We start from the raw sequence: 13,442 nt of genomic DNA, 5'->3' as shown, positions 1-13,442 counted from the left end.
GTATACTTTTAGATGATGTGCTAATTTTGACACGACGATAAGTGCAGGGGGTCCGGGGGGCACAATTCTTTCGACCATCGCCAAGGGGGGCGCATGTCCTAAAAAGTTGAGAACTGCAGCCTTGGAGGGTGGAGCGCAAATCACGGAAAGATTCCGTAGCTTTCCCGTTATGCAAATGAATAGGCTATCTATAAGTTCCATCTAACTCTATGCCTTCATATAGAGCAGTCTGGTTCTCAAACCTTGATGATAGTAAAGATTTCGCTCCCCCCCTCATCGTCATATCAAAAATTATTAAAAAGAGCAATCCGAAGGTTTGCAATCCCAATGCATCGTTTGGTGGCATGGAAGGTTGTTGTTGGGTGGGATAACCGCGGGTGGCGAGCCGCATGCGGCGTTTCGAGTCTTTGCGGCTCGTTAATGATTGCCATTGTGCTTGGGAGGTTTATCCAGATTATAGATTGGTGCATTCTATCACGTATTATTAAAAATATGCGTGTTGTTTTCGTGTTGTTTCTATCCCTATGGTTTGTGTGGTCCGTGGACATATGAACATGCGACATTATGGCATGCGACAGGCATGCGACGCATGAGCATGTGGGTTAAATGCTGGGGTTAAGGATTGGTTAGGGTTTGATTTATGTTTGGGTTAGGGATATGCTTGGGGTTAGGATATATGTATAAGGGTTAATTTCAGGTCCATGTTTCGTGTTAGGGTACGTTTTTGGGTTATAAAGTCACATGCTGAAGTGACGCTGCTGAAGAATCCAATGTGGAACGGCCATTTTCCATTGTGTCGCATGCTCAATTGCTCATATGTCGGGCAACCGGTTTATGTATGTAAAATTTAGATGGTGACACCACAGGGTTAGAACTTTCCAATTGAACTCTCGAGTTGTTGTTGTTGTTGTTGTTGTTGTTGTTGTTGTTGTTGTTGTTGTTGTTGTTGTTGTTGCTGTTGTTGTTGTTGTTGTTGTTGTTATTAATATCATTATTAACACAACACAGTGGCGCTTATCACGTTTTTCAGGCTATGTTCGCCACGACACGAATTTTTTATGATGTCCGTAGTGTTTGTCATTTTCGAAATCACTTTCTTCTCTCAGTCAGTCGTCAGTCTCTCTCCCTCCCGGCTGTTTACTTATAATACGGCTCAATTCCAGTCTGGGCTTTTTAATATACTACCGTAGTAGTGAGATCGGCGATGATGTGCCCAAAGAAATCTCCAACAACTAGAGAAGATGGTCAGAACAGGGATTCGGCATATATTAGGGATCGTGTGAACCTCTGAAAGGTTCTGTGTGAACGCGAACGCGAACCTCATGACGTCACGTGACGTCATATTGCTACTTCCAGCCCTACATTGCAGTGAGTGATATACAAGATACCTAGAGACGACTTGCTGACTTTTTATACGTCACCAAAGGCATAAACTGGAGCCATCAGACGCTATAATATTCTCATAAAATCAATAACTTCGGTGGCTTTGCCAACAATTTCGATGAGGACTTGCAAGAAAAAGCTTACGCATTCACGGTCAAGGCCGGCTGGGGCAATCTATTTTGCGTCTGACTATTGCACATTGATACTGAGCCGAGTGTTAAAGGGGTTTCTAAACTTGCTACCGATATTACCCATAAACAAGTTATACAGTAGCCAACACCCCAATCGCACGGATTTGGTTTTTAGTATACAATCAACATATCAAATCATGATGGATCCCATACCCTTGCTGGATGTCACTAAATATTCACAAACACAAAGCTGCTTATTTCGAGCAAACTTTTTTTACGAAGCAAGTAAAGTTTTGGAGATGGGCGAGGCGGTGCATGCTCGTTTAGTGTTAATGTCTTTATGCTGCCTGCGTTATGCATAGAGTGCTTCGAAATTGAAATGCAAAGAATTTCAACCAAATATGTTTTAATGACGTGTAAAATGTAACATATGAAAAATGTTCACAGTGCAGATCTTATTAAGGTTCGTTTGTGAACGAAAACCTCTAAATTTATGAGGTTCACACACAGAGCGCAAACGTGAACCTCAAGTTCACACCATCCCTAAAAATATTGAAAAGATATGGTCATGTCATGATATAGGCCTTAAAAAAATCAATATCTTTTGACGGTTGGAATGGGCCACACATGTGAATATCTGCATTTCCTTTCATAATCTTTTTCGAAACTTCATCTCCGAGAACCGCAGGTTTTCAGACCACCACCGAATTCCCTTCACGTCTGTTTTGTTGAAGTTTCCATTCAGATTGCTGTGGTAGCAGTTGTCATACCACCAGGCTGATTCGTAGTAGGAAGCGCAACTATTATGATCCACGTCGTTCGTCGAGAATTGGTGATTGCTGTGAGGTGAGAGACCATCTTCGGTTGCATTCCCGGAGTATCCGGATACGTGCAGTCTGTAGCGGTCGGATCCGGGTCCGATGCGGAAGTAGCTGGAAAATGGAAATGTGAATTTGAAGGATTCTCCGTGACAAGCAGAGATGAGCATGGATTAGGATTAGGTTTTGAAAAAACAGGATTTGTGAAATTTTGTCGGATTTGGTTTGGATTTGGATTAGACATTTTTTTCAGAACGGATTAGGATTTGGATTGGATTTATGTAATTTCTGGGAAATTGAAATGTCGTGCGGCGAATGGCGACAAACTTTATTCAGATCAGTTATTAATGTACTTATGGTTACTAGGTTATCTTGAATCAAGTGAATCGTTGGTTTTGAAAGGAAATTTTCGAATCCCTCCATTGCATAAATTACTTTTTTTCTGAATTTTCAGTTGGATTCGGATTAGGATTGCACATGGACTTGAATATGGAAAAGTTATCGATTAGGATTTGGATTAGGATTTGAAGGTTCGGATTTGGATTGGATTAGGACATAGAAATTTCAAATCCGCTCATCTCTGGTGACAAGACATATCTGGATACTCATTAACGGCCACTAGCGGTTTTCAAAATGAGAAACAAATCAGGAATTTGGCTTTCAAGATTCACGAAAACGGATTTGTTTGTTTGGTTCATTCGCACTCATGGCCTAAAAGTCACATTCACCTGATTGGCACCCCACTATGGTGGAATTTTGATAAATACTCCTATTTCTACCAGGGCTTTGGAGCAGCCGTAAATGTTGCATTGCTCCGGCTTCGGCTCCGGCTCCTGCTATGAAAACTATAGAATTGGCCTATCTATATCAGAGGTGGCCAACCCGCGGACCGCGGGCCTTATTTGGCCCGCGAGAAGGTTTTGAGTGACCCGCGAGGTAATTTCCTAAATTTGTTATATTATCGAAAATGAATTGCTCAGATTGTGAACGTGCAAAGGCCAACCAAAAATTTGATTCGTCTGGCCGCGACACTGGGGATGTGATGGCTAAAATATCAGTTACGACGCATTGGCAGATCCAGGGTCCAGTCTCATTTTTAGTAAATCGTCGTACATTACATTAAACTAAAATAGTAGTAAAATTTTTCTTCACACTTCGCGTTTTTAATTATCACGTGATTTCTTGCTTGTTAGCCCATCCGTCTTGAAAATGAAAAAACGCCAAATTTACCTGATTGAGTCTGACTATATTCGCAATTATGAGGGAAAATCTTTTCGTGTTTGCGCTCGCAGAAAGATCGACGACGATCAAAAGTAGGCACAAAATGATTTCGCATATTAGCAGAAATTTTGGATATCGATATGTCCAGATGCCGAATAGTCCTGTCCTTGCACACTGAGCCCAGCGGGTGGTATGCAGTAGACGTGCAATATACTTAAACTAATAATATTATTGACCTATAGTTCATTTATAAACTTTGAAAATGTTACACGCTTGGCGCGGCTGGTGGACCGCGCACTAGTTCTTCAATTTCATGTGGCCCTTTAGCCGAAAAGGAGGAACCTGGCATAATAATGACATAGTGATTATTATTTTCGAACCGTACAATTGGTCAACAAGGTTGTGCAGATGATGAAATTGCGGGTATGCCGAATACCCACAATATTCCCAGGCATATTTCGCATACCGAGGTTCGGCGCTCTTGTATGAAAATTAAACATTGAACATATGATTGCTCTGCTGGTAAATTTCCATGAACGTGGTTAGTCAGAAAAGGTAACGCCAAAGAGGCAAAAAATTTTAATTTCGCGAAGGCCTGCTGTCGAATTATGTGAAATCAGCAGATATGGTTGTTGCAAATATAATAGGGTTAATTGGGTTACCATATTTTCGTGACCCAATTTCCGGACACTCTTTAGCGCCTACTAGCAGACTTAAAAATGAGGTATGAACACATATGACATCACAGTAGCAATGCTTTGTCTATCAATTATATACAAGAGTGGATTTTTTACATAGGTCGTGAATAGGGCTGGGCACAATGCTTCGAGTACTCGAATCTGAATCGAGTAGTAATTTTAATAATTCGAGTCGAGTAGTCAAGGACGATTTTTTCGAGTACTGAAATTATACGGTCCTCGCAACTGAAAGTTAATTTACTGACGAGAATTATAGTTTTGATACTATTTTCCACTGAGGAAGCTTTGAAACCTTAATTGGCCGTGTCTCAGCATACCAGGCACAGTACAAAGCTACGAACGTTACTGGAAATACCACATTTCCGAAGTCATGATCATCCCACAACATTGTTAAGAAGTGCAATGAAATCGATATGGTCGAGAAAATACCAAAGTATCTTTAATGTGACGGATAACAGGCATTGCGTTCTTTGTGGTGGCATAAAAGGTACATATTTGGACTTCGACATAGTACATTCTGTTGTGACGTCATAATGAGTGATACTCGATTACTCGACTCGACTCGAAGCATATTACGTGATTCAGAATCGAATCACTCAGGTACTCGATTTTGCCCAGCCCTAGTCGTGAATTAACAAGGCTATTGCGTCATCTTTATAACTTGAGCTCTGGTGATTTCTAGCGTCGGTATTCTCATCTCGTCTGCAACAGACTTATTCTACACGGGCCGCATGGCCGTGTGTTTGACAGCCCAGCTATACTGTTTGGTCGTTGCAAATACGTGGTTATGTGTTGTAGCCAGAACCGAAAAAACACTTTTAAGTTAACTCCCGCTAAAAAAAAACAATTGTCTTAATGCCACCATATAGTGTGATCGATGCAACTTCTGGGGCCTTACTATATGCATCTCGTTTATATGTCCTGTCGATCTTGTTCGATTTTTCGCTCTTCCCTATATGAGGTTAGCGGTAGAGCAGGTGGAGGTGATGACTTCGAAAATACATGAAACGTATTTGTACGTCGCGAAGTCATGTTCATGTCACACGAATAATACTATCCGTACGAACAGGTTGCACATCCGGTGATGGTTTCCGACTTTTTATGGTTGCGAGTCCATTTCAAATTTGAAAATGTTCCGTGGCCCACCTAAGTTTGGTAAGCTGATTACTAAACAAAGATCATCACCTTTGCGCAGACTCACTCATGACCTATGTTGGAAGCTGATTAAGTTCAACATCACCACGATCCCCCCCAAAAAGGCAGACGACTCCCAGCTTTAGAACCACTGTCTTTGACTAGAGCATCCAAACGGCCTTACCGACACTAGGAATATACAGTTCTCTTACAATTGCGATTACAATTTGTCATATAGCAGTAAATGATGGCTATTTCAATCTACTTTTATTGTAGTTTTTTTCGCGAGGAAATGGATAGGCTACCTATATTAATATCAATATATGTGATACTAAATCGCGCGCAGTGAGGAGAAAGTTTTCAAGTTGCATGAATCTTCCCAAAATAAAATATTGTTTATTTTCATTGACGAAATTTTTTTTGATCTTCCATCAAGCCTTCAAAATTCCTGAGATTTGAGCATAATTCAGTATTTCCACCCGGACGCGGTTTAGACAGGGAAATTCCAGACGTATGGCAACCGAATACATAATAGCATCATATGAAATATATCGGAGCCGGAGCTACTCCTCAATTAGCTGGCTCCAGCTCCGGTTCTGGCTGAATTTTATATAGAGCTCCAGCTCCGGCTCCAGCTCCGGTGAAAATGCTCGGCTCCGGGGCTCCGGCCCCTTGCTTCGGCTCCCGCTCCAAAGTCCTGATTTGGTAAAGTTGGTTTAGACAAGTGGTTCCCAACCTTTGACAGATCATCGCCCCCTTATCAATCTCGAAACAGATTTTCGCTCCCAATATTTACGGATCCGAAAAAGACAACCCATAATCTGGAAATTTATTGACCTAACTCTGATCGCCTGTGAATATAAACGCCATATTCCGAGGTGTTAGGTGTTCGGAAGACCGTTTTCCGCGTTTACTTTCCATTGAGTTGACCTTTTTTTTCGCGTCATATATGCAGAATAAGTCGCCTTCACGTGCATTTTTCGACCGTGATATTTAAATATATCCCCCTTGACGCTCTAACATTTTCGCCCCCTTGTTTCCTAAAATCGCCCACTGGGGTGCGATATCCCCGATGTTGGAAACCACTGGTTAAACCAGACTATTCTGTTCGGTCCACGAGTTGATTCGAATTCAAAACATAAAACTTGCTTCTTAGAGGACTAAAACCATAGGAGGTCTAGGAACATACTCTGGAGAATATACCTAAATTATTTACTCGGCCCGCCAACGTACTTTCTACTTCTCCTTTGGCCCGCGGAGGAAAATAATTGCCCATGCCTGGGTTAGACTGAGCTTATTTCACGGTAATATACTGTTTTATGAATACACATTTTTCTTTCACGTAGCTCTCTGTATATATTTGTACTTAATCTTCTTTGAGCCATACTTCCATATTTCATGATTCATAATATCTAGTCAAAACTTCGTTGGATCCATTTGCAGAAGCTGGATATAGTCGTGGAAAAGTGTGTTACTCATGTTGCGGTCATACCCAAAGCTGTTGTCGGGAGCGTTATGCATTATTATTACCTCCGCCTCCACCTATCTCTGTGGAAGTAGATTTTCGTCTCATATAAAATCGAAAGAGCGGATATTCCCAAACAGGAGGACCGCATATATAATAATACACATTTTTGACAAGCAGGCTCAGATTTGATATTACGTTTCGAAAAAATACAAGTCTCACATTCCGCACATCATGATGTCACTTACAAGAATAACGATATTTCTACTCTCACTAGTCTGCTGCTCATATTTGCATCGATGACGGTGGCAAGATAATTGGGTTAAATTTAAACTAAAATTTGAGGGGTCAGCAAAGACCAAAAAGTTTAGAACGACTGGTATACGGAATGCTTTCGAAACCAATATTGGGCCGCGAGAACCGTTGCTTTAAACTTGCCTGTATTTAGCCACCCAATGAATTCCCTCATCTTTTGTGATCATGTTGATTTCCAATTCCATATTCCCTTCCTTCGTCCTTTCGTGCAATTCATCGAGCCCTGGAGACAAACGTCGTGAAATGATGTAAAGTCGTTGGTTTCGAGTCAAACTACATTGCAAGAATCAACATTATTACAAACGTCATTCAACATTATTACGAACGTCATAACTAGGGCAAGTGTTTGCAACTTTTACAACTTTTTTTATCTTTTTTTATAACTTCCCACAGCTTCCTAATTACTCAGAAGTTATATAGTGTAGCGTACCGCTCCATTATTACCGCAATTAACCTCGCTGATCACTGATTATGTTGAGTATTTCTTGATGCTACGAACCTATGTGAACCAGTCGCCTTTCAGTCACCGTCCGCGATGCCAGTCGGCTTTTAGTCACCGTCGGAGGTGCAGTCGCTTTTAGTAACCGTCCGAAGAACATCGCCGTCGTGTTTTAGTTGTTTTATTAAAAGAGCAATGCTGACTTGCCTACTTTGACTTATCGAGCCGCGGACCAAGAAGAACGCTCGCCCACGACAGAGCACGCTATAGTAGTATGGCGTTTTAAGCTGTTTGGCGGAATCTTATATTGCAACTTTTTCGATTTTTCATCATACTTTTTGCCACTTTTTGCGTTTTTTCATCAAACATTTTGCAACTTTCTTTTATTGTTCATGCAACTAACTTTTTACTGGAAATATTTGGCACTATATGTCAATAAATCGCTTGATTATCTCACTGTCTTTTAAATTTGAGGTCCTTTCTGATTTGACATGCATTCAGGCTGGACAGCTGAAAATTATATTTTTACTGGGTCAATTTTTAAGGTTATTGATTTTGTTGAGGTCGCCAACAATGGGTTCTGATACAGTGCCTCGGATATGGAACGATTCGAGTAACTCATCCCCTGATAATTTGAAGGAACTTGTCCATAAATGCAACTTTTTACTGCAACTTTTGTATAAAATAGGTGCAATTTTCCACGGATTTGTCTGCAACAAGAATTTGCCCTAGTCATAACCCATATAATATCGATGACAACAACAACTTGATCCTAAAACTTGAAGGAATAAAATAAAAATATTTCTACCGAGCCACAAATCTCCATCACAATCCCCGAATCCTTTTTTGTAATCATCCCAACCTCGGTGAAAATCCACGTCGCCGTTTATTCTTCGCTGGAAAACCTGCATCAGAATTCAGCAAATACTCAGTGTTTCGGAAAGGCCACGAATCATAGTGTCTGGAGTGTGTTTAAGATTGTGGAAGTTCTGTTCACCACACAGCCAGTTGGCCCATGGCGTTGCAAAAGAAAGATTTTGAATGCTACTTACAGTCCATTCATTGCTCTCAATGCATTTCTTCCGCTCATCTTCAATTCTGAGTAGAAGTTCCATCTGCATCTCCGAGATCCTTCCCGGACCCTTCACGATGAGCACACAGAATAGAACCTACACCGGTGACGTCAAACTACTCGTATACCAACCCCACAGTCTCCCGTCGAAACCCATTTGCCGTTGACCAATCTTCTCATGCAGAATGTCGCTGGAAAACCCAAAATACAATCATAATCAAATTGGAACACAAATTCTTCGTACCTGACGAACGAAGGTAGATCGCGAATCCGAACAGCAAAGGAATCCCAATTTTTAGCGACATTTCAGAAGCAGCCAGATATTTAATATCAGCTGACTTGACAATGCGTATGCTACTCAACTTAATAAGATTGATGGTGTTGGGCAGATATTTTATAGGTTCGCATGTTATGCTAACAACTTCAGCTGAGTCACAAAGACCAAAGCCTTTTTTAGTTCCGCGTTCTCTGATTTAGTAGGAATCTAAAATGATGTTTGGTCATTGGGTATTGCTGACCGTTTATTCAATGAACTGAAACAATTTACCGATTTTCGAATTGCACAAACGCAGCTAAGGAATCAGGAAGCTCATTTGATAATGCTCGCAATAGTGAATTGACGTGAAACGGTATAAAGAATGATTGAACAATGAGAAAACAAAACTCTGGATGCCCGGCTTATTTTTAATGATGAGCAAGTGTTAGCTTAGTGGAACCAGTGGTTCCCAACCTTTTCGTCTTGGCGGGCCCCCATTGGACCGTCAAGGAACCCGCGGATTCCCCAATCTGATTTGAAGTGTAGCTCAATTATGGTGTAAACTAGACTAGACTATACTAGTGATAAACCCCGGAAAATGACTTCTGAAAATCACCTCTTGAAAATAGCATCATACTATTTATGTGGAATTGGAAAGACTTCTATCATTTCAATGCGAATTCTGTATGATGCATTTCTTGAAATGCGCGGTCGTGCAATTGGTATGAACGAGCGCAGAAAATCTATTTCCATAAAAATATGGCGAGGTGATAATGACGCACAACGTTTCCGACGACACGTTTGCGTATGGTCGCAACATATATGGCATCAAAATCGAGTAACAATTATTTAATGAAGATATACCATCCGGCCCATTCTTTCTATTAAGAAGCTCATCTTGAAGGTAATGAGGAAAAGAGGATCTCTATATCACAGGAAAATATGGATTTTGCAAGCAAATCAAAAAACGACCAAAACATATCTAGACAGCAATATGTTTTAGTATAGTTATGAAGCGACGCTGCCTCGTGCTTTCTGTAATTAAAGAAACACAAATCCGGTTATCGATCATTTAGAAAATTCGGAGGTGTCACAGACCACCGAAAAATGCTTCGCGAACCTCTAGGGGTCCGTGGTCCACGGTTGAGAACCACTTTTCCATTGTCTACAATTTCATCGTGCCTTATAATGAATTCGTATTTTCGGAGCTTTGTGTTGTGGCTCTTCTAAAGCTATCATTTTTGATATGTTGCCCGCGCGTGAAGCAGGTCTGCCTACCCCTGAAACAGAGTCTATTGCGCTGCTGGAAACAATGTGGCTGTATCGTAACAAGGTCATTCACGTTTCGCATTTATGTTATGACCCGTTACCCGATACTTCCATACCTTTCACTGCGTAAATCGAAAAACTGATTCGACGGACTGGTTGCTCGATGCCATCAACATTCTACATATATAATTCGAATGAGCTGTAGCTCCATTCTCTCATCCCCATAACCCTGTTCGGACGTCAGGTTTGCCGTCTGATATTCCGTCACGCAAATTCAAAATTATAGGAAAAACCAACTGCTAAATTTACAAAGGGTTTACATACATACATTACATATACTTATGTGGAGGAACGCTGTCTGCAATTCCTCGCCTTAACCATATGCATAACCGCCCGTAGAATGAAAACTTGAATTTTAATGATAATAATCTCGTGCATATCGTCGACCTTCGTTATCGAAACGTATTTTATATCCACCGGTTTAAACCACCAACGTGAATTATAGGCAAACATCACAAACTGACACGGAAAATAAAATCCTGGAAATCAGCCCTTTCGAAATTTCACACCTCAGATACGTTCTGTACCAAGTATACCAGTTGCAAAACTTCACTGGACCCCGCTTTACTCTGGGAAATTCCCGAAATGACAGCCATACGACTACTGCATACAAAAACACTAAGTTGATGTCCCTAAAGACCATATGTACACCTATTGAAGCTCTCATCTGTGAACGTTACAGTGATAAACATACACAAGCAGGATATTAATATGAAGTCACACTTCACGTCCAATATATGTAGACTCGCAACCACGGAAAAACGTCCAATATATGTAGACTCGCAACCACGGAAAATTACTTCACCATTGAGTAATACGACCAACGTTGACCATGCATAGTTGCTTTGTGTAAGCAATAACCTCTCTCATGTGATGGGTATGAATTCCGATTTAATTTGATACTTGCATATTAATCCTGAAACATCTTGACAGTATACTAGGGAATCCTCTTCGTCATAATTGAAATATTTTCTAAACTTTTAATCAAAACTCAATTCAATTGCTAAATCATATTTCTGACATTGCAAATCTCAATCGCAAGCAGCTGAAAGCTGAAGTTATCAAAAATCTCAAATGCTATTTGATCGAAGAAATCGGAAAACAGCTTTGGATTCAGCATCAAAAAGTAAGCCTACACTAAGAACCGTCAATGCCTTGGTAACCTAAAAATTTACGCAGCACAGTGCTAGCACATCCAATATATTGATCATACCATCAGTATAGCACTACTTTATTCTAGAATTTTTACATAATACAGGCAACGATACAAGATTGCTTGTCTTGGAAATTAAGAAACTATCTTCAAAAGCAATTTGACAATTAAAAGCGTCTATCTTTACTATCCTTCTCCAAAATCGCGAAACACAGCACGTCGACAGTCGTGTAATACAACAAGATGGATTTCCTGGAATCATTTCCAAACTTCGATTTTGAGGAGTTTCGATTTAATTTTGTGATAGATGTTGTCCTCTCGTGTATCAGAGTACCAAGACTGCATCATATTCGTCGTCGCTGCGAAACGCGAATACAATTTTGCATCATCTTGTTGCTCATGCTTCGATATCGGACTGCGAGAGCACGAAAGCGAAAGTATTTGATCTCATAACACGTTCTGCAGATCATGCTGTTAGATGTGTGCTATGTAGAGAAAGGAAAGGAAAGGACGTAGTTTATTTTTGTCCTTGATGTTTTTGCGGCATATACACCGACTCATGATATACATACACACGATCAGCGCATATGCATACCATGAGTGCATGATGTGCATATGCCGCTGGACAAGGAAGTGCAGATATAGCCGTTACGACTTTCTAAGTCATGCACCACCCCTCCATGCTATCCCAGTAATGCATGAGCGCCAAGCAGGGAAGCCATGGATACCAGTGTTACTAATCAGGTCTTTGGTCTGACCCGGCCGGGAATCGAACCCACGGCCTACCGATCAAGAAGCCGGACGCTTAACCATTACGTTATCTTGTTGTGAGAATCGTTGGCAAATTTGATACATCACACGAACAGTGCCATTACCGAGGATAATAGAAGCCTATAAACAATTTTGATCTCGTACTATTTGACTATACACAACGAGTCAGACAACGTGTCAAAACATGAGAACGTGTCAGAACGTGAGATCAGGAGTGAACTTCCAATAAATGATATCTTGAGCAATAGCTGCTGTATTACAGATAATAGTGATTTTAATACATCGGTGTGTCTCATATATAGTTGACTTGATGCGGTCGACCTGTAGTTTCCACCACTCTATTGGAGTATGCGAGTCCCTCGCACTTCAAGCAGGGCTTATGCATTCGAAATCCTCCACCTGGTATTGAGAGCAGATCACCGGTGACCAAATTACTTTCACAATGATATGACGTCAAAGATCCCTTTGACACGTTGAATATTGGCGAAAGACTATGTCGTATTCGGACCAATGGATTATGTCGTCTGATATGTGGGTCATATGTTACCGCCTCTGTGATAAACTGCAACCAGGGTTGTAGTCAAGTCACAAGTCAACTCTACTTCTATAGGACGACTAATATAGTCGTGGCAGTGCTGATAAACGACAAACCAATATTGTGGTAGCATACTATTCTTCGTAGTTATAACGTCTGAGTTTCGAGTCATATGATTTAATCGAGTCATGCGAAATGACTCGAGAACATGTCGAGTCAATATACAATTTGCCCCAAGTACAGTCGAGTCAGTTTCCATGTTTTCGAAAATGACTCGTGACAAGTACACAGAATCACGAACGCACACTCACAGTATCACGGCCCCAAATCTTCTATTAAATAGCCGGATAACAACATAACATTATTGAAATATTTCCATGGTAAAATGTTGTGTTGTTACTCGACTATTTTATAACTGAAGTTGTGTCTGTTATGCCGTATAACTGTGCGTTGTTATCAGCCGTTCGTGATTTTGTGTGCATGTCATCAGGGCCGAAACAGCACTTCATCAGCTCTCCCTCAAACGTTGGTCTTGGGCCCCCTATAGGGTGACAAGCCCATACCCCCTACCCATCAGACTGTATTTTTCCCGCTACTTAAGGTAAGGTAAGTAAGGTAGTAGTACGCTCTACAGCTGTAACAACAATGAATTCATCGGTGATTGGACATTTCTATTCCAGGGGTTCTTAAGCAGGGTTCGTAGACCCCTTCGGGCTACGACG

At 40.9% G+C, this 13,442-nt stretch overlaps 2 protein-coding genes across 6 annotated transcripts in view; both read right to left on the bottom strand.

Moving 5' to 3' along the window:
- Nucleotides 1–13,442, bottom strand: part of LOC145453615 (uncharacterized) — a 371,639-nt gene that overhangs the window by 34,903 nt on the left and 323,294 nt on the right. The window lies entirely within an intron of this gene.
- LOC145433241 (ficolin-1-like) lies at nucleotides 6,491–10,925 on the bottom strand. Its single transcript, XM_080310283.1, has 4 exons — nucleotides 8,809–10,925; nucleotides 8,657–8,746; nucleotides 8,413–8,509; nucleotides 6,491–7,388 (listed from the first exon to the last, which is right to left on the bottom strand). Exons 1-4 carry the CDS (start codon nucleotides 8,854–8,856, stop codon nucleotides 7,279–7,281), a joined length of 345 nt encoding a protein of 114 aa, XP_080166409.1. The 5' UTR covers nucleotides 8,857–10,925; the 3' UTR covers nucleotides 6,491–7,278.

Source organism: Botryllus schlosseri, chromosome 1 (assembly GCF_051294905.1).
Source record: "Botryllus schlosseri isolate E-star chromosome 1, Bs_hap1, whole genome shotgun sequence".
Taxonomy (NCBI): Eukaryota; Metazoa; Chordata; class Ascidiacea; order Stolidobranchia; family Styelidae; genus Botryllus; species Botryllus schlosseri.
This window is presented reverse-complemented; position numbering and strand designations above follow the sequence as displayed.